General features: G+C 45.7%; 1 protein-coding gene across 1 annotated transcript; it reads right to left on the bottom strand.

The window, feature by feature from the left end:
- Nucleotides 1-2,868: 2,868 nt before the first annotated feature.
- LOC114038574 (interferon-induced protein with tetratricopeptide repeats 3-like) lies at nucleotides 2,869-8,209 on the bottom strand. Its single transcript, XM_027855888.1, has 2 exons — nucleotides 8,077-8,209; nucleotides 2,869-5,270 (listed from the first exon to the last, which is right to left on the bottom strand). Exons 1-2 carry the CDS (start codon nucleotides 8,079-8,081, stop codon nucleotides 3,629-3,631), a joined length of 1,647 nt encoding a protein of 548 aa, XP_027711689.1. The 5' UTR covers nucleotides 8,082-8,209; the 3' UTR covers nucleotides 2,869-3,628.
- Between the last annotated feature and the right edge of the window lie 14,210 nt (nucleotides 8,210-22,419).

The raw sequence follows: 22,419 nt of genomic DNA, 5'->3' as shown, positions 1-22,419 counted from the left end.
AAGGAAGGAAGGAAGGAAGGAAGGAAGGAAGGAAGGAAGGAAGGAAGGAAGGAAGGAAGGAAGGGAGGAAGGAAGGAAGGAGAAAAAGAGATGGAGGGAGGGAGGAAGGAAGGAAGGAAGGAAGGAGAAAAAGAGATGGAGGGAGGGAAGAAAGAGAAAGGTAAGAGTAAGGAAAGTAGAGTGAGGAAAAACAAAAAGAAGAAGAAAGTTGAATGAAAAAAGGAGGTGAGAATGAATCAGAGCCAGGGGAATGCTTCCTTCTCTCATTTAACCCCATTAGTACTTGCAGTAGGCAGAGTCATAACTAAAAATGTCTTTCCCTGGTACAATTTTTGGGAGTGGGGCACTACTGGTGTGGGATACGACATATACTATCAGAAGCAGCCATTTTATGGACTGATTTAGCTTGGCTGACTTTCTTTGTTACAAGGAATTCTTCAAGTGGGGACCAGGGGTGGGATTATACCTAGAAATGACTGTGATATCAAAACAAAAGCTGGAAAGAAAACTTTCTTCAAGTTCAATACAGACCAGGCAGCCTTTTTTGTAAACCTCAGCCTGCCATGTCTGGTCTTCAAGGCCTAGGAGGGAGGTGCTTCTCTGCCTGGAGCCTGAAGGTCACAACCTGTGGTCCAACATTGCCACCTAGTGGGTGTGAAGGCCACCCATCCTCCGATAGTCTTTCTTCTTCATCGTTTTTTTTAAATCAACTTTTTAAAACCAACCGGTTTTCTTGCTTCTTACCCCAGTCATTTCACAGACATCACTGCCTCCACTATAACAAAAGAGCCCAGTTAAGGCCCCACCACCACCCTACAGCCTCTCCAACGCTTCTCTCCCACAGCCTACCACTTCCGCATTGGTTTCATCCCCCCGTGACCAAGACTGGCCAGTGTGCTTGAGCAGAGCCGGGTTGCCTCTTGGGAGGGAGGGTCATCGCCACCATCTGGTGGTTTGGGGTGGGGTGGGATTCAGGATATAGAGATGGAAGAGGTGATCAGATCTGCTCAGATGCCCACCGCTAGCCCTGAGCCACTCCAAGGAATTTCTGTCACTGTGGCCCTCAAGAGCATTTGACACAAAGAACTAACTGCCCTCTCAGACATCTTTGGAGAAGGAGGCCACGACCATGAGGAAGTGAGGCTTCTTTTATCATTTATGACTGTTCCTCCTTTCCCCTGAAATAGCCCATCTCCTTTTGGGTTTTGGTTAGGGATATTTTGTTTTGTTTCGGTTTTTTTTGGCCAAGCTAGGTCCTAGTAAGAAGTGGGGAGAGGTCAAGAGCAGAAGACACCGGGAGTGAGAAAGTCTGGGTATGGGCCCCAGCTCTGATCTTCATTCATTTTGTGACATTGGATGATACGCTTTCTCTCTCTCTGGACCTCAGTCTTCTCACTGGTAAAGTGGAATCAGTCAAGTAGGGTCAGATTTAAAATCAGAAGGTACTCCATGGTCATCTAGTGCAACGTTCCCATTTTTAAAATGTGGAAACTGAGGCCTGTGAGGGATTGTCTGATGTTGGCTACGTGCCACGTGGGAGTTGTGGCAAGTTGGGGCAGGGACAAGATATTAGGAAGGAACCAGAGCTCACGCTCCCGAGGCAGGGTCTGTGCCATGTGGAGTTGTGATGAACTGGGGTAGGAACAGGATATGGGGAAGTAGCCGGAGCATGCGCTCCTGAGGCAGGGGGCTGTGCCACGTGGGAGTGGGACGGCAGAGAACGAGCTTCCTTTGTCACATCCTCTCCCTAGGTGCAGTGCTAACCCCAGACGTCTCCTTCCTGTATCCAGTCCTAGCCTCCTGCGTCACGTCCTCTCCCTAGGTGCAGTGCTAACCCCAGACGTCTCCTTCCTGTATCCAGTCCTAGCCTCCTGTGTCACATCCTCTCCCTTGGTGCAGTGCTAACCCCAGACATCCCCTTCCAGTATCTGATCCTAGAATCAATGACTAGTAGGCAGGCTGAGGAGGAGGGGCTAGGAAGGTATATAGGGGCGGTAGGGGTCGGAGCTCGCTCTCTCTTGCTCCTGCTCTCTTGCTCCGGCTTTCCTGCTTGGCCTTGCTGTGATGGCCTCTGAATAAAGCTCGAGTGTTTGCACCTCCTGATCGGCTCATCTCTGTGTTTATCCGGGTGGGCACCAAAGACTGGTAAGTATGACCCTGGCAGCCTGCTCCTTATAGGAGGAGAGTACACGGCGCGACCGGCACAGAGGCCCAGAGTAAGTGACTTCTCCAAGGAAATCCCTCCCAACTCTAAGTCTTCTGAACTATTGGTCAATTCTGTTCAATGATCTTTAAGTGGTTTACCCACTTCAGAGACTCCCCTTTAATGTAATAGCCCCCAAAACTGCCTGACCAAATGTGTCCTGGAATGGGTCTGAAGCTTTGCTGCCAGTTTGAGCTGCCTTCTTTCAAGAACAGAGACACCTTTAGGGGGACATAGGACCCAGAGCAAATTGGGCTGAACTCTCTCCCAGCCACCCTGTTTGGGAAGGGATATGAAAGGGACTATGGAGGTCAAGGAGACGTCATGAAAGGGGTGGAGAACAGCCAGCATTGAGGGTTAAAGATGTCAGGGTGATCAAGGGAGCAGGCAGAAACAGGGCAGGAAGCATGTACATGAGAGAAGGACAGCTCCATCTGCTTTGTCTTGGTGATAACAGTGGTAAGAGCCAAGGATAAGGCTTGTTCTTGACCTTTTCTGTCTCCCTTGGGAATGCCTTTAGGCATTCTAGTGTAGGTTGCTCTGAATAAGATGCTTAAATGCACAAAATAAAATACATCAGATTACAAAAGAAACAATTAAATGGAAATACAGTTATCAAAATATAGCCTGCCATGTGTTAGATGACGAGATGACCAAAACACATCCCTGTTCTAAATGTATTAATTTATTAATCATCTACTGTGCGCCAGGCACTGTCCTAAGGACTGCATATTACAACGTCAGAAGGGGAACAGGAGGGGAGGTGAACTATAGATGAACAACACTGATCGTACAACATGAATGAAAGAGCTGCAGATAAGGGCTGTCCGAGACTTAGGGGAGAGGAGCTATTTCCAGCTGTAGGAGATAATGACATGAAATGATCCATTTGAATGGCCTATTGAAGGGTGGGTGGGATTTCCATAGCTGGAAATGGAAAGGGGAGCAGGTGACCCGACGTCTGGTCTAGGAAATCTCACGAGCAAGGGCTCAAAGATGAGCAGAATCAGCATGCTGAGGCCATTTCAGATGTAGTCTGGAGGACTCCTGGGGGAAGGTGCTGTGAAGGGTCCAGAGGAGTAAATTACAACCAGACGGGAAGTTCCTCAAATGCTGAGCTAAGTTTAGACATTACTGGGGGGCAATGTGGAGCCCCTAATGGACTCTGAGCCGTGAAATGATGCTATCGGTGTGGGATCAGAGAAGACAAAGAAGAAATCGGTAGCTCTTGGGTCAAAGTCAATGTCCTCAGTTGGCTACAGGTCCTTTTGCCCATAACATCTAAAAAATGACAGGCCTGTCGCTTGGATCAGAGGAGGCTGCCGGGGAAGCACCAGCTTCCCGGTCGAGCCATCTTGTGCATCACAGTCAACGTCTCCAACACCACTATCTCTCTGGTCATTCTAGGCCACCAGTTCTTATTCGCTATTCTTCACTGCAATTGTACGCAAAAGCGACCCTGTTCTGAGACCCTAGGAAGGGTGGGCTGGCTCTCCCCGGACACCCATTCATCTTCGTAGGCATCTCCTGTCTTTCTTGCCTGGTTTTGCTCTCCCCATTGAGCACAGAAGCGGCACCATCACTGCGCCCTTGGAACAGGACCCTTCCTGGGCCCTCCTCTCTCTCTGCCTCTGGAGAGGAAGGAGAGGGGAAGAGGCTTGCAATGCCTGAGCTGGAATGTTTGAACAGGATGCCCAGAGCCTTCTCATAGTACTCAATGGCCAGTGACTCATCTCCATTCATCTTGGCCAGGAACCCCAGCAGCCTCCAGCCCTGCAAGGAGGGTGACTTTTGGGATCCCTGGTGGACTGCTAATTCTTGCAGTCTGGACTTCATTTTCTCATACTCAGCAGATTTTCCCCCTATTTTCACACCTTCTAAATAATGGTGAATGGCAATGTCTCTCTGGCCCCGGAAATAGTCCTGGAAGTTCCCATAACGCTGGTGCATCTGCTGCTTCTCATTGTCCGTGAGCTGCTCCATTACCAGTATTTTTTGGTAGATGTCTTCCGCCTTACTGTGGTGGCCTAGCACTGTGTACATGGAGGCAAGGTCTAAGTACATATTAGGGTAGCAGCCGTTCTTCTCCAGGGCTTTTTCCATATACTCAGCGGCACGGCTCTGCAGCTGCTTCACCTTCTCTCGGGTCCCAGGGTCCCGGAGCTCCTCCATCTTGTCCCTGTGAAGGAGCTGGCTGGCCAGGCTTCGACAGCAGCATCCGATCTGGTGGTAGAGTGAGCTCGTGGCAGGCTGAAACTCCAAAGCCTTCTCAAACAGGCTGAGGGCTTTTTCCAGGAAACCTTGGCTCCGGTAAAATTTGGCAGCCAGCCGGAAGACCTCTGGTGACTGGGTTTTTTCCAAGGCTTCTTCCACTAACTTTTCTCCTGTGGCTATGTCGTTCATTTTCTGGAGTTTCAAGGCCAGGAGCACCTTGAGGTAATTGTTATCAGGATCCAGCTCAAGGGTCTGCCTCAGGAGGTCAAGAGGTTGGTGCCTCCATGATCTACTGACCTCATCCTGACCACAGGTGGCGATGGCCAGGCCCACACGAAGCTCCAGGCAGAGGGGCTCCTTCTCCAGAGCCCTCTCAAAACAGGCCTTGGACCGTTCTGCGTAGCGATTGCCGCCCTTGAGCCTGGCCCAGCCTTCCTCACAGTCCATCTCTGGGCAGTCGATCCTGTACGGGCTTGCAAACTTCCTGCACGTCTGCGTGACCTTGTCCAGGTAGGTACGGGACTCCTCCAGCCGGCCCATGTAGTAGTACAGCCAGGCATAGTTGCCCCAAGTGACCAGGTTCCTGACTTCAGCCTGGCCAGGGTGCTCCTGCTGGGTCAGCTCCTCGGCTTGCTGGAGGCAGCGCAGGGCTTCCTCGTCGCGACCCTGCAGATGTTTCAGGTAGGCCAGGAGGTTGTGTCCTGACGCTTTGGACTGAGGGCAGAGAAACCCAATGCTGTCTACAATCTTCCCCTCCAGGTTCTCGATGCTATTCTCATCCTTAAATAAATTCCACGTAAAGTGACAGCTCAGCTGCTTCAGGGCTGCTTTCAGCGACTCTCGGGTCACCTCGCTGCAGGGGTTGGAAAAAAGTGGGTTAGAGCTCACAGAGAAAACCGGCAGTCAGCCCTGGCTCGCCAAGCCTCGCCTCCCGTCGCCCCCACCCACTAACTTCTTTTCTAGAATAGTGATAAGAACAAGAATAGTAACAATAATGGTAACAACAAACATAAGAATAATAGTAATTAATAAGAATAGTAAGAAGTACCATTTGTAGAGCACTCTGAATGCAAGCTCATTTGATTCTCACGGTAAACGCTATTATTGACCTCTTTTTTCCAAATGAGGAAACTGGGGCTGAGGGAGCCAATAAGTTTCCGACACAGATTTTGAACTCAGGTCTCCCTGACTCCAAGGGCATTTCTCTAGTCACTAGGTAACCTAGTCAAAGGAGAAAAGGAGGCTCTCCTCAAGAGGAAGAAAGGTCCAGTGGGTTGAGTGTTGGAGCCGGACTCTGGAAGACCTGGGTTTGTGTCCAGCTTTGGACCTTTACCAGCTAACTGCCACTCATTGGTGAGCATTTCCTGTGCCAATGAATCCAAAAGAGGGCTTCTCAATCTTTTCTGTGTCCTATGCCCCTTTTGCAGCCTGCTGAATCCCCTGAGACCCTTTTCCAAATAAGGTTTCTAAGTGCATAAAATAAAATACATAGAATTACAAAGGAGACCAGAGGTGAATGCAATAAAGATAGATATGGATATAGATACAGACATAGAGACATCCCAGTCCAAATTCACAGACCACTTGAAATCTACCCATGGCCCTTGGGGGCCTGTGGACCCCTGACCTAAAGGATCATAGATCGAGACCTGGATGTGACCTCGATCACCGCCTTGGTGCACCTCTTCATTTTATGGAGGAGAAAACTGAGGCCGACAGAGGGGAAGGATTTACCCAAGGACACATGCTAATTGCTGACATTTATAAAGCCTGGTCAGGTTTGCAAAGTGCTTTCCACACATTTCAACCCCCTTGACACCATCCCTCTACTCCCTCCCTCTACTCCCTCTTCCATTCCCACAGTCCCTGACAACGAGGTGGCCCCTGGTCCCGTCCCTCCTGGCCTCCAGCAGACAGCAACCTCAGTCATCCCTTCTCTTTAACCTTCAACCTCTTCTGTCTTCAATCCTGTGACTCTGGCCTCCTTCCTGCTCACACAAGATGCTCCATATTCTACTCTGGGCATTTTTATCGCTCATCAATCAATCAATCAACACTTATTAAGTACCTACTATGTGCCAGGCACTGAGCTGAGTGCTGGGGATACAAAAAGAGGCAAAAGATAGTCCTTGCCCCAAAGGGGCTTACAATCTAATGGTGTCTCCATGGCTGGAATTCTCTCTCTCCCCATCTCCACCTCCTGGCTTTCTTCAAGTCCCATCTAAAATCTCACCTGCTGCCAAAAGTCTTTCCTGATCCCAGCCCATATGAGGACCTTCTTTCTTCCTCCTATCTATGCCACGTTATACAGAGCTGTTTGCATGTTGCCTCTCCTGCAGGGCAGTGACCTCCTTGGGATCGGAGACCATTTTTCACCTTTCTTTGTGTATCCAGCACTTGGCACAATGGCCAACTGTAGCCCCCAGCCCAAGCCTCTGAGGCTCTTGGTTTAGGTTTAGGTGGCTTAGAATAGTGTAAATAGCAATTGTTTTCTGTTCCGGCCAGAAACTTCAAGGGTCTTTCCCCCCAGATTGATATTTTTGTGACGGTATCACCAGTGGTCTTGACTTCTGTCCTGCCACTGGATATCTCTGTTCTGCAGAAGAGAGTGAGGCTGATGACTTTGTGCAGCTCTGCCTCACTTAAATCCAATTTATGCACAAGTCAAGACATCACCCTCGTGACATCACTGGTCGTCTTTGAGAACCAAGGATGAACAACAACAGTATTTACTAGCTATGTGACCCTCTGCAAATCATTGAGCCTCTCTGTGCCTCAGTTTCCTCATCTGTAAAATGAGGAGGTTGGAATGAATGACTTTTAATGTCTCTTCCAGCTCTTTTGAGATCATTCCATTTCTTGAGAGCCATCCATGGCTCCCCATTACCTAAAGGATGCAAATTCCTCTCCCTGCCATTCAGAACCTGAAAGCTGGTCCCAATCTCCCTTTCCAAACTTTTCCATGAACTCTCACCATCACCCCCAATGATCAGCACTTGATACACTCTCTTTCTCTCCCTCCCTCCCTCTCTCTCTCTCTCTCTCTCTCTGCCATTGGGGGTAGAAGGAGAGCTATCAATAAATGATTTTTTACCCAGGACAAAAGCAATTGAATCAAGATGGGGAGACTTTCCGAAGGCACACATCTCCCCAGGGTGATTGCGATCGTTTGAACGCTTGTCTGATTCCAAACTCGTTTCCTTTCTGTTATACCTTATTTTACAGAGAGCTGAAGTCAGAGCTGTAACATTAAAATTCACATAAATATTCAAATCTAAATTAAACTGTCTCAAGTGACATGCAGGGCTTGCAAGGACTTGAAGAGATATCTCCATCAACTTGACAAATTAGGAAACAGAGACACTTGGGTAACAGGGGAGCATGAATCATATTTCTATCACTCTTTAAAACTGACTAAATACTTTTCTCACAACAACCCTGGGAAAGAAAGCACTTCTAGCATCATTATCCTCATTTTACAGATGAAGAAACTGAGGCCTGGAGAAAGTAAGAGATTTGCCCAAAATGGTTCCACTGCAGCAAAGCTAGAATTGTAACCCTGATCTCCTCAGTCCAAATCCAGAGTCTAAGGGAAAAAGGGAAATGTGAGCTTTAAATTTCCAAGTAACAGTCTTACAGAGAAATCAAGAGAGCTTTACCTCATGTCTGCAAGGCAAAAACAGACTTGATCAGATCTGACTGGAGAATTCCCCTCCGCCTGGCACCACACCTTCAGTGAGATCTGTCTCTCAGCCTCCTGGCTCTTGAATTTAAAGAGTCGATATTATGTAACAGGGATACTTTGGTTTCCTTGTCTCCACCAAAGGAAAGGGAAACAGAAAAATGAAACTCTGCATTCCGTTCCAATCCAGGGAAAAGGAAACTGAAACCAGCTACCAATTGAAACGGTTCCTCCAGCCCAGCTCCTGGTGCTCTGCTCTCCCCAGCCCCCACTGCTCACCATGATCACCATTATTCTCCTGCAATGCACACACACCCTCCCCACATTAGTATACACACGCACACCCCCGTGCAAACCACCACCACTGATACACACAGGCACAGATAATGCTGAAAAAAGGACAAGTGTGTCTTTCTAGAAGGCTTCAGAGCTACTAAAAGAAAGACAGAAAAAAGGAGCAGGATTAAATGAAGAGCTACCCTCCCTAGTTAGGAACACAGACAAAGACAGCTTTTCTCTTTGTAGTGATTCCTTATGACCACAACGTCCTTGTGTAGCCTCCAAATGGAAAGGCTGGCCAGCTGACCGTTCGCTCTCACTCCCTGCACTTCTCGGTTACCCGACCTTCCCTCAGTCTGGGGCTCAGCATCTCAAAGAAGCCGCCCCAACGTGCAGAAGCAAACTGAGGATCCTCGGCTAATCCTCCTGTTGGAGCACATACCTGCTCCTGGCTTCCGCCAGGGTGCTTCCATTTACCGTTTACCATTCAGTCACCACCGTTGGCTCTTCAGCATAAAAAAAATTTAATTAAATATTGGTTCAAACATTTAGTTAAACATTAAAAGAATAAACACTAAAAAGATAAATGTACATGAAGTTACATTAAAATTAAACATTAAAAGTAAGAATAAACATAACATCACAATTATCCAACATAACACAAACTTGGTAATAAATCAAATATCACCTCAGACACTTGACACTTACTAGCTGTGTGACCTTGGGCAAGTCACTTAACCCCGATTGCCTCACCAAAATAAAATAAAATAAAATAAATAAATCAAGTATCACAGGCTGCAAGTAACTTTGGTTCATATTCTCCCACAGATACCGACAGGGTTCATGGGGGAGAATGGGCAGACTTGTAGAAAATTAACAAACAAGCACATCAAGGAGAAAATTCTACGTGTTTGGGACCCTGCGAGGGGGGGAACTGCGAGTTCTAGAGTATGAGCCTTCATGTCCTGGGTCCCTTCAGGATCACTCTGTAGCACACAAAACGGCTTGTCTCCTGGCTTTTCCTTTCTGACCCTCACCACTCTGGCCTCTGTCTTTACACAAGGCCTCCCAGGCTGGCCCTTGCCTCTTCCTATCAGAGACTTCCCAGGGACAGCTCAGGAGCTACCCACCCACCTTCTGACCTTTGTTTTCACTCCGGAGGCTTTCCAGGGAGCCTCAAATCTGCATTACCTACCTTCAGGCAGCTAGATGGTGCCAGAGTGCATATGGTGCTGGCCTGGAGTCAAGAAGACTCATCTTCATAGGTTCAAATCCAGCCTCAGACACTTACTAGCTGTGTGACTCTGGACAAGTCGCTTAACCCTGTTTGTCTCACTTTTGTCATCTGTAAAATGAGCTGGAGAAGGAAATGGCAAATCACTCCAGTATCGTTGCCAAGAAAATCCCGAATGAGGGCAGGAAGAGTCAGACACAACTAAAAATAACTGAACAGGGGGCAGCTAGGTGGCGCAGTGGATACAGCACCAGCCCTGAAGTCAGGAGGACCTGAGTTCAAATCCAGCCTCGGACCAAACACTTGACACTTGCTAGCTGTGTGACCCTGGTCAAGTCACTTAACCCCAATTACCTTAAAAAAAATAATAACAATAACTGAACAACAACAACAAAAACCTGCCTTTACTCTCTTCAAGGCATACCCTTCCCAAGGGGCCCTTTACCAACCCTACAGGATTCAAGCCACCTGAGTCCCAGCTTCTGTCTTCACACCAGGGCTTTGTCTAGTGCTCGAAGAACTTTCCCAGCTCCTGCCCCTTGATGCACACATCTTTGTCCTCTCCTTTTCTTGTAAATTGTTTCTTGATGTATAAGCCCTTCCCTCCTGATTCTGCTTTCTATAAAATTCCACTGTACCCATCCTATTTATGTCTTCACATCCTCCGTAAGATTGCTCAGATTCGGGGCAGCTAGGTGGCACAGTGGATAGAGCACCGTCCCTGGAGTCAGGAGGACCTGAGTTCAAATCCGACCTCAGACACCTACCACTCACTAGCTGTGTGACCCTGGGCAAGGTGACCCAAGTGCCTCACCAAAAAAACAAACAAATTGCTCAGTGTCATGTTCTAGCCTCACTGACTCAATGTTCAGTGAGATTCATGTAATAAAACTGCAGTGACTATCTCTGCATTATCGATTCAGTAATTGACAGCAATATCTAATCAATGGACCCTTGGATCATTTTTATCTCAACATCACCCACTACCTGTTCTTTTAATCCCATCCCTCTCAACCCTATTCCCCCAGTGTCTCAGTCCAGATTTAGCTACCCCTTCCATTGTACCCTCTGGAATATCTACTCTATTATAAATAAACTTGTTTTCCTCAGCTTTTTTTCCTTTCTCAGTTCTCCATCTTCTGGCTCTCCCGAAGACTTGGCGTTAATGCCACTCTCACTCTTACTCCTCAAGTCACTGGTCATAGCAGGGGGGTTGGACCACTCCTTGCTTCCCATTATCACTCCCATTCTCTCCACCTGCCACCCTCCCTCAGTAACCTCACCAAAGATACAAAAGGAAAAACGAACTGCTTGGGAATGCAAATACACAGAAGAGAAACAAAAAGCAATGACATTAAAATGAAAGATAATGTCCATGCAAGCAAATCACACCGATCTTGAAGACAGGATGTCTGGAGATAACTTAAGGATGATAGGGCTCCCAGAAGAACACATTAAAAAATCTGAACCCTGTAATACAAGAACTATTACAAGAAAACTGCCCAGATCCCCTGAATAAAGTGCCAGTCAAGACAATCCACAGATTATCTCCAGAAAGAAGAAAGCCTATGCTGCAAACTCTAAGATACACAGCCTTTCAATTTACTGATTCCAATGACAAGCCACAAATCCCACAAGCAACCAGAAGAAAGTCCTTCAAACATAAAGGAAAAGACATGGATAGAATGATGTGATTCAAAAAGAAAAGGACTCAAGATGCAACCCAAGGTAACATACCCTGCAAATCTAAACCTATTATTGAAAAAAAAATGGACATTCAACAAAAAGAGGTATGTGAAGTATTCCTGCAAAGAAAACCAGACCTAAATAATTTGCTTTTCAAATAACCTAAACAACAGAAATACATAAAATACAGCAACCAAGGACAATGTCAATAAGAACAAGAGAAAAACCATTAAGACATATCTGTCTAAAAGTACAAAAGAACCAGGGAAATGGACCAGGGAAAGTTTAAAACTCTCTCTCTCTCTCCCTCTCTCTTTCTCTCTCTCTCTCTCTCCCTCTGTCTCTCTGTCTCTCTGTCTCTCTGTCTCTCTCTCTCTCACATACACACACACACACACACACACACACACACACCCTTAAATATATACACAAACACATAGGGACACACAAAAAGTGTGGTGTGGAAATATATTAAATTCAACAGGGAAATAGGTAGGGACATGAAAAAGGGAGAAAGAGATTTAAGGGGAAAGGGAGGTTTGGTGAGGGAGTAGTCATAAGCAAAACTTTGGGGCTGAAAGAAAAGAGAAAAAAATTATTGGGGGTGGGGTAAAGGGAGGAAGAGGAAGAGAAACAGACTGCATCATTTATAGTTCACAAACTGCTCTTTCACCTCCTAATTTTTTTTTTATAAATAGAGGGGAAAGAGAGAAGAAAGTACAAGAGGACAGGATGGTGGTAAATACACAATTAACAATCATAACCATACACATGAATGGTGTGAATTCACCCACAAAATTGAAGAGAATAGCAGAATGGATTTGGAAACAGGATCCAATGATATGTTATGTCGTTGTTGTTGTTGTTCAGTCATCTCAGTGGTGTCTGACTCACATTTGGAGTTTTCTTAGCAAAGATCCTAGAGTGTTTTGCTATTTCCTCCTCCATCTTATTTTATAGATGAGGAACTGAGGCAAACAAGGTTAAGTGACTTGCCCAGAGTCACACAGATAGTAAGTCTTGGAGGCTAGATCTGAACTCGGGAGGAGGAGTCTTCCTGATTCCAGGACCAGTGTGCCACCTAGCTGCCTCCAATATGTTGCTTACAAAAAACATATTTGAAATCTAAACAGTCACACGGAGTTAAAACAACAGGATTGGAGCAGAATCCATTATGTTCAGATTAACTCAAAAAAGTAAGGGTAGCAATCATGATTTCAACAAAGCTACAATAAAAATATTCATGATAAAAACCACTACCATTTAACATAGTGCTAAAAATATAGAGATAGCAATAAGACAAAGAAAAAGAAATTGAGGAAATAAAAAAGTAAAAAAGAAACAAAATCATTTCTTTTGCAGATGATACGGACTATCTAGAGACCCCTAAAGAGTCAACTAAAAAATAATTTAAACAATTCATGAATTCAGCAGCTGTAGAATGTAAAATAAATCTACGTAAATCATCAGCATGTATGTATAGTACCAAGAAAACCAAGCAAGATACAGAAAAAGAAATTTCATTCCTAATACCTATAGAATACATTACTTAGAAGTCTATCTGAATCCACATGGGAACTATATGAATACAGAAACTGAGAGCTCCAAATAGTTGGAAAAATAATGATTGCTCATAGGTAAATTATGCCAATATAATAAAAATTACAAAACTGTCCAAATTATTTTGTGTATTTGATGCCTTACCAGTCAAACCTATCAAAGGATTTTTAATAGAGCTAGAAAGAAATAATGACAAAATTTATCTGTAGAAAGAAAGGTGAGGAATCTCAAGGGGAATAATGAAAAAAAGTAGGAAGGAAAGGAGCCCAGGGGCAGCTAGGTGGCACAATGGATAGAGCTCTGGCCTTGGAGTCAGGAGGACCTGAGATCAAATTCTACCTCAGACACATGACACTTACTAGCTGTGTGACCCTAGGCAAGTCACTTAACTCTGATTGCCTCATAAAAAAAAAAAAAAACAAGGAAAGGAACCCAGCATTACCAAATTTCAAGCCACAAAGTAATAACTATCAAAATTATTTAGTTCTGGTTAAAAAATAGAGCTCAATCAATGGGAAAGATTGGACACAGAACATATAGAAGCAAATAAGTTCAGTAGGATAGTGTTCAGTATTCAAGTTCAATGTGTTCAAGAACTCCAGCTATTTGGGTAGTGGACCAACAGCTTCTGGGAAAATTGGAAAGCAGCCTGGCAAAAACTAGGTTTAGACCCAAATCTCACATTCTGTGCCAAGATAAGCACCAAATGTATACATGACTTGGACGAAAAAGGGTAACATCATAAATTAGAGAAACAAGGAAGAAATTGAGGAACAGGTCCTAACCAAACAAGGAACAGGGAGGACCACAGAAAATAAAATGGACAATTTGGATTATATAAAATTCAAAAGGTTTTGCACAAACAAACAAATTAGAGTTTGGGAATGTAATGGAATATAACCCCAGTGTCCAGACAAGCTTAGAATATATTGCATGAGACTCTCCTAATTGGTGGAAAGAATGTTAACATGATGCTGCATATGTGAATGAGGTGCAGAGTTGGGGAAAGAACTTTGGAGAGAAGAGATAGTTTTCATTCTTATTTTGAGATTCTTTTCAGTACAGACTCCAACAAGGAGAAAGAGAAAGTCTTTCTTATACACAAGGAGGGAAAGCTGACCCCTCAATGTGTTCCTGATTTCCAGCTTGCTTTCCTGGAGATTTCAGGGAATTTCCCCTTGAGCAGAATGAGGGCTGCTCTCATTTGAGTGAGACCTCACCTTTCTTCCATCTAAGGAGCTCATTCACTGTGATGTATTTTCTGGCATATTCTAATCTATGGAACTTCTCTGATTTCTCACCTGGCTGAACTCCAAAATTGTATTTAAGGAAGGAGCTCAGCTCAGAACATTTCCTCATTTCTTTTTTTTTTTTTTAAACTAGGCAATGGGGCTAAGTGACTTGCCCAAGGTCACACAGCTAGTAAGTGTTATGTGTCGGAGGCTGGATTTGAACTCAGGTCCTCCTGAATCCAGGGCCAGTGCTCTATCCACTATGTCACCTAGCTGCCCCCAATTTCCTCATTTCTTATCCGGCTGCACTACTTTAGGACTTCTGACTTCCACCATGCCCCCACATCAGGTACCTTCCCTGGTGCCCTCCCCCCTCACTTTTCAGCTCCTTTTGTGACTTGTCTTTCCCCATCAGAGTGTAAACTTCTTGAAGGCAGAGATCATTTTTCTTTTTAAAAAATAAAAAATTATATCCTCAGTATTTAGTACAACACCTGGAACATAATGGGCATTTAATAAATGTTTATTGACTGACTGATTTTTTATTTGCTGTGCACTTGGATAAATAGGTATCTGTTAACCCCTCTCATAGAAGAAGAGAGTTTCATCCTTTCCCCCTCACCTTTGATTTCGCCCTCCCCCACCTGGGGAAAGGAAGGGGGGGGGAGGGGCAGCAGCTACAGCGCAGGCCCCCCTGGCAATGGCCTTGGGCTCTGGGGCAGCCTTTGCCTGGAGGCATCACCCAGGTTCAGCACAGCCCGCTCAAGGTAAAGAAGCTGGCCTCTGAACTTGGTTAAGCACACTCATTTTAAAGTTGTAGTTTTAACTGTTAATGATGAGATGTTGACTCTCTGTGTAAAGTAACTTGGAAATGCATTTAACAAAACTGAAGTCACCTGATTGGTAATGGGTTTGTTTCAAGTTTCAAATTGGTGAACTTTCTGTATCAGTTATGTCAAGCATCTTTTTATAATTTGGTTACCGTTGAAATAATTTGACTATTGTTGGTTATTGTTTTAATGTGTAAACATGCCAAAAAGCTTGTTTGGGTTACGACTTGCTGAGAATTTGCAAGTATATAGAAATAATCTCCAATGATTGGCTTTTTACACAAATTTAAACTTGAGATGTAAATCCTGGAAAAGTTTTTCCTAAACTGTTATTAGTGAAACTTGCTGTGTGAGGTAAAAACTCATAAGATTTTATTTTGAGTTGTCTGATGGATCATAATCCATCAATAATCAATAATCCGCCATCTGAGAGAAATGCCACAAGCTACTTGGAGAATGTGATACTGGTGGGAAGTCAACATTGGGAAAAGCTGAGAGGACAGTTTTAGCCTCAGTCTAAGATGGGATCCTCCTGGTTCAGTTTCCCCATTATGTTTCTGTGAAAACGAATGTTACCCACCCGGCTATTCCCCAGTCTGGCTATAAGGTGGATTTGATACTGCATGGTTGCAAAACTGAATTATCTAAATCCAAACACAGCTAAGGATGTTTTATCCTATCATATGTGGGCCCTGCAGTCTTTTCTGTCAGATTTGTGTATTCCATACTACAAGTCATTCACCTACAGTTGGTAGCAAAAGTGGGTACCAGCCAAGGTCCCCCCATCGTTCCCTGGATGCAGCTTGTGCTCGGTTCCAGCCAACCACCTCTTTGGGACCCCCTCGAGGCAGGGACAGCTATGTGCTCCTTGCCAACAGGAAGCAGTTTTAGAAGCCAAGACCTTCATCCCTTACCTCCAAAGAATTGGAGTCCCAGTTGTTTGAGGGGGGAACATGGGGTTGGGATCTGGACCCCAGAAAGGAAAAACCCTGGACTTTCCCACTTGGCCAAATCTCTGGCATTGGTCTGAGGCTATAATCCCATTAACTGGCCTTTCATTGCGACTATGCCCAATCTCCCAATTCTCTGTTACCCATAATTTAGCCTAGCCCTCCATTGTCTTACCTCCCTATGGCCCCCTGCCACTTCTCACCCTTAATGCTAGCTAGGCTCCATTCTCCCTTGGCCCACTGGTCCAGGTCCCTGGCATTCTATTACCCCAAAGTCCCAACAGACTACTTGGTCACTCCTAGATCTCTCTCACAGTCTTTCTGTATGTAAGGTCCATCTTGTCTCTATTAAGGTGCTCAGATTCTTATAATCCAGCCAATAGCTCACAGTCTGCCCAATATGACAGATGTTTTAATAAACCTCATCTTTGGCTGGAAAAAAAAAAGACCTAAGGAATCTGGTCTGCTGCTGGCAGGGTGTGGTCTAATTTCCCCAGGCAGAAACCTTTGAGAGCTTTCACAGGAATTAAATAATTCTCAATTTGAACCATACAAGGAAACATTTATGGTCCTTTATAATAGTCACAGTTCACTAACCAATATTGGATCCCAGATCTAGCATGGGAAGGGTCCTCATAGGTGAGCCAATCCGGGAACCCCCTCATTTTACAGATGGGGAAACGGAGGCCAAAGGAGCTGAAATGTCTTGTCCATGGTCAGACAGACAGCAACAGAGCCAAGATTTAAAGCCAGGTCATCTGACTCCAGAGCCTGTGGTCTTTCCTCTAGATCCCCATCTCTTCTATTGTCTCCATTTTACAGTGAGGAAAACAGGTGCAGTCTGGGCGATTAAGTTAATATCTCACAGTTACCGACTCACTCTTAGGGGTCAGGGGCAGGAATTCCAACCCAGGTCTCCATTGTCCTCAAACCCAGCCCACCTCTAATCTGAGGGCCTGCCAAGGGGCTAGAGCCCCTCCCTTCTAGAAGCCTGTAATCTGTGCAGTTTCTTCATCTGTGCAGCTTCAAGTTCAATGGAATAATATTTACTGAGCAGTCCCCCAGGAAACTAACCCCACCCAGGAAACAAAGTTTGAATCTGAAGTACATTGTAACCACCTTGTCTCCCTCCCTTCAGTTTCCTTGTTAATTTCCACATCAATGTTACACAACTCTGTCCCTGGCCTAGCTCTGCATCTCAGACCCAACAAATCTCCCAGACCATGATAGCAGGGCAGGGAGTCCAGCTCCGACACTGCTGCTCTTTTAAGCAGCTCCCCATCTAAGGATTCTGCTTTGGCAGGAAACAGCCTAGCTCCTGCCAAATCCGAAGCTCCCAGAGTCCTCTCTGCCCAGGGCCCACAGAGTTAAAGCTGACAGTGAGAATACCAAAGGATCAGCTTCCCCTCAATGAAGCAGAAGACATACAGTGCCCTAAAAGCTAAAAGCTTTTTAAAGAAACAAATTTTAATTAACGGTTGTTTTTCCAGCACCTTGTGAGGCCCCTCCTGGACTTGAGGGCATCCTGGAGCCTCTTTCCCCTATCTTGAGATACCATACAACCCCCCCCCATCCTGGACCACAAAACTTTCTTGTCTCCCTCATCCTGAGTCATTAAATTTCCCATCTTCCTTATCCTGAGTCCCATATTCTGTCATCCATCTTCCTCATCCTGTGTCATGACAATTTTTCTTATCTTGACAACCATTTCCTAAAAATATACCATTATCCTACAGGCTGTATAGCTTTCTGTCTATATAAGTCTGGGTCCCTTCCTATATCGATGCCCTTTGTTTAGCTCTTTGCTAAACTCAGGCCCGTGCACTTTGACAAAATAAAGCTCCCAATGGCTACAGAGAAGGTCTAAGTGAATTTTTTCATAACTGAACCAGCTCTCCCAACTCTAAACCTCAACATCACCCCACCCCAGATTTCGGTTTCCTTTTCTCCCTCTTCTTCCTCCCCCAATTTCTTTCGCAACTCCAACTAGAACTGGGTCTGCAGATTTACGTGAAATGAAGAAAGAACAGACACACACACACATTTTTTTATGTATATATCATATATATATGTATATGTATACAATTACACTCTTGAGGTGTTTTCTCTGGACACTTCGGAAAACTGGACACTTACCAGTACTCAGACACCTGAGGCTGTGAGCATACCAGGCTGAAACCAGATGTCACATTGTCTAATTCACTGCGGACACCCTCACAAGAGGGTAGTGGGGGGCACTTTCAGAATTTAAACCTGAAGCACTTGGCCTCTCTAGAACTCAGTTTCCTCATCTGTAAAATGAGCATGTGGGATTATATGATCTCCAAATGTTGAGGTTTAGGGGTTTAGGGGTGCTGGGGCCCCAAAGTCACAACATGCAGGTCCTGCCCAAAAGAATTCGACCCAAGCCTTCTTTTAGCCAAGGACGAAGTTTATTAGAACGTCTGTCATATTGGGCAGAGTCTTAAGGTGTCTGAATATTAGTGAGCTATTGACTAGATTGTAAGAATCTGAGCCGTGGCTAAATTGTAAGAATCTGAACACCTTAACAGAGACAAGATGGACCTTATATACAGAAAGACTATGGGAGGGATCTAGGAGTGGCCAAGTAGTTTTCGGGGACAGTGAGGTAATGGAACGCCAGGGACCTGGACCTCACAAGATCATAGCATCTCCAGTGCCTATTTCACAGGTTATTATGAGGATCCAATGAGCAACCCATTATTAAAAGTTATATTGACTCAGTTTCCCATTGTTCCTAGCCCTGCTTCTCAATCAGCATTGGAGGAGGCATCACCCAGAGTACTGTTTTTATATTACCTGCTATTTGTCAGGCACCCCACCTGTGACATAGGTACCCTTACCTGCAAATTGTCACCCACTTGCTACCTTCAGAAGGAGCTGAGATGCAAGGACCCAGCCTCTTTTGCTCAGGTGGACCTATTGGAATTGTCTTTAAAGTTCCCGATAAAAGCTGGGCACACCTTGAAATCATTCCATCAATATGTTGCTACCTTGATGTGCTTATAATAAACCCTTTTTTATTCTCTTTGTCCTGAGTTTTGCCTCATTAATCAGAGTGTAAAGCCCAGATGAAGAATTTTCCTTTCAACATCATTTAGGGACTAGACCAGCAGCTGATTCCACATCATTCGTGTCTGTTAAAGATCCAGAAAAATAAATTCTCATGATTTGTTGATTGGATCAACAATTTGGTCTTATTAATGAAAATAACACTAAAAAAAAGATGCGTTAATATGCAAGCTTATCTTTCCCTCAACACTCCAAGCCAACCACTGGACAAATGCACACTTCTCCACTTACCATGTCTTTTGTTGTCCTTCCCTAATAGAATGTGAGTTTCTTGAGAATAGGGTCTAATCTCAATATTCTCTTTATATTCCTAGCACTTACCATAATACTAGCACATGATAAGCTCTTAATGAATGCTTTTTCATCCATTCATTTTAAAATTTTTCAGTAGCTTTATAAATAGCCACTGTCTTTGGGCAAGTCACTTTAACCTGGTACAATGTGAAAAGCACTAGACCTTGGAAGTTCTGGCTCTTACTGCCTGAGTGCCTTGGAATCACTCACTTCTCCTTTCCAAGCCTCTCTTTCCTTCTCCATAAAACAGAGAGGTAGCATTAGTGATCTCTAAGGTCCTTTCCAGTGCTGAGCCCTATACAACTACCCAAGATCTCTGCCGGGCACTTGCTGTAGGACCTGAAAGCTGAAAGAACCCCAAGCCACCACCTGCCCGTTCTTGGGCATTTGGATGTTTTTTAAACCAGCCCCAACCATGACAAAGTAATTCGTAGTTCTTGCTCTACTCTCCTAAGAAAGTGGCCCTCTAGGGCCAAGCTTGCCAAGTCAAGCCAAGTCCGTAAACATTTATCAAGCACCTACTTGTCGTTCTTCATCCTTAGCTCTAGAAGAGGACCAGTGACAACATGAGGGTGAAGTCTTCACTAGTGCATAAATGGGATTTAAGTGAGGCAGAGCTGCACGGTCATCAGCCTCACTCTCTCCTGCAGAGCAGAGACATCCTGCAGCAGGACAAAAGTCAAGACGACCGGTGATGGCCCGGGACGCAGTGGGGGACTTTGGCCTTTCTACATTAAGGTCTTTCCCAGGCCTCAGTTTGTCTGAGGCAATGCCCATTCAATGACTAAGGGCTGGGTAAGAAGTGAGATAAAAGATGGCTTCATTTACCATCACAAAAATATCAATCATCAAAATAGCAACATATACATATATTTATATATGTGTAGTATATATGTATGTATATATGTGTAGTATATATGTATATATTTATATTGTGCTATATATATGTATATGTGTATGTGTAGTATGTATATATGTGCAATATATGTATGTATATGTGTACGTGTGTATATGTGTAGTATGTATATGTGTATGTATATGTAGTATATGTGTGTGTGTGTATATGTATGTGTGTGTGTGTGTGTGTATATATATATATATATATATATTTCACTCACCTTTGGTCTCCTTCGCAATCCCATGCATTTTATTTTATGCCCTTAAAAACCTTATTTGGAAAGCGTCCCAGGGGATTCAGCAGGCTGCAAAAGCGGGGTAGGACACAGAAAACATTGAGAAGCCCTGGTTTGGTAGCTTTGGTATAGAAAGTGAGTGCCGTTAAGCAGCTAGCCTGAGAATCCAAGCGTGAGCAGCAGAGGGCAGCAGAGAGGGGATTTCGGCGGCTCTTAGAGCCAGCCCCTCAGAGCTAGCCTGGGTCGGGGCTGCCTGGGCATCACGGATGCCTGTCGCGAGAAGGGATCTGTGAGACGGTGCCCCTGAGAAGCCCCGGGGACTGCAGCATAACTGAAAGCGTCCAGGGATAATCAGCATTCACGCAGGACTCGAAAGCTTGCCTTCCAACCTAAGCCTCACAGCCACCCTGCTAGCTAGCCACTGCAGGCCCAGGCCTGCTCATTTGACAGGCAAGGAAACTGAGGCCCAGAAAGGTTTGGTAAAACAGAAGGAAGCAAGCATAGCTTTGATTCTTTTAACAGAACTGGAAGGGGAGGGAGGGCAGCAGGTCTGGGTGAGATGGCTGGAGCCAGTGTAGATAAGGGAGGCTGTGATGACCCCTCCATGCATGAGTCTGGAAGGGCAGAGAGTCTGGAGGGGAGAGGAGAGCCTCACAGGCTAGGCTGGAAACGTCTCATCCTACACCACGGCTGTCTCTTGGTCACATCTGTGTGTCCGGAATATGGTGGGGGGGCACAGATGTCAGGAAAACCGATTAGGAAGTTATGCCAATGATCCAGCAATGGTGATGTGGGCAGTGTGGAGGTGAAGGAAGGGACAGATGTGAGAGACTCCATAACTGATTGAATAGAGGAGGTGGGGAGAGTCCAAGATACCCCAAGGTTGAAAACTAGAGGGAACAGAAACAGGCAAGTCTGGAGGAGACTAAGTTCCACGTTGGACAAGTTGAGCTGAAGACGTCTACAGGACATGCTGGAGGAGTCACCCGCAGGTATCTGACAGTGTGGGACTGAACTTCACTGATTTCAGTCAGTAAATGTTTATTAAGTACCTATGTGCCAGGCACGGTGAGAAACAAAAACAGAAGACAGTCCCTGCCCTCGAGAAGCTGGCAGTCTAATACATAAAAAGCTGAAATGCAGGGGAAGGTGGGAGAGGGGGCAGTGAGGGCATTATGAAGCTGGGGGGAAACTGAGACGCCTGTGCTGGACATCCTCCTTCAATGGAGGATGGGGGATGTCTACCCTCCCCCCTCTCCTCGCAGAGGGAGGAAGGGTCCCTGGGGCACAGGGTACTGAGGAGTCATGTCATCTTACAGGATGTGAGCTTCTGGAGATCACGAAGTAGCCAAGAGCAGCCAACTGGGAGACGACTGGATTTGGACGCGCAGATCTGGGAGTCGTCTGCTTCGAGACAAGCATTGGGCTCGTGGGCCTAAATGAGAAGGGGGTGGCGGAGGGAGCCACCCTTCCTCCGGTCAAGGCCACCTGCTCCTCTGCCCAGCTCAGGTGAGAACCCACCAGAGCCCTGCAGATTCTGAGGAGGCACCCTCCCCCAAATCCCCAGCTGCCTCACCCAGGCGGCCCTTCTTGCCCAGCCCGAGGCAGGCAGGTGGCTTCCCTTTGTCACAGCTTCGGCACCAGGCCGCCGAAGGAGAAACCTCTCCCTCTCCCCGCTCCTCAAACACCTCAGACCTCTCTATTTGGCTGAAGGATGCCTGTCCCTTCCGAAGTGCGGTAGGGTGTGTCCAGGGTCCTGGATTTGGAAGTCAAGAGCCAGGTTCAAATCCTGGTGCAGATACTTCTGGACTGGGGCCCCAAGCAAGTCACCCAGTCTGAGTCTGTCTGTTCCTCTGGAAAATGGGGAGAGTAGCATGTGTTTCACGGGGCTGTTCAAACAACACGTAACACCACACACGAAGTTGGGGGAATCTCTCCTTGAAATGGCTTAGAGACAGGTGATCGTTAATCCCAAGAAAATTAGTCCCACTACTTAGCAGGGGTCTTGCTTTTTCCCATTCCTGTTCCT

Source organism: Vombatus ursinus, unplaced genomic scaffold, assembly GCF_900497805.2.
Source record: "Vombatus ursinus unplaced genomic scaffold, bare-nosed wombat genome assembly UNPS02011353.1, whole genome shotgun sequence".
Classification (NCBI taxonomy): Eukaryota; Metazoa; Chordata; class Mammalia; order Diprotodontia; family Vombatidae; genus Vombatus; species Vombatus ursinus.
The sequence above is the reverse complement of the archived record's forward strand: the minus strand, read 5'-3'. Positions and strand labels throughout refer to the sequence as shown.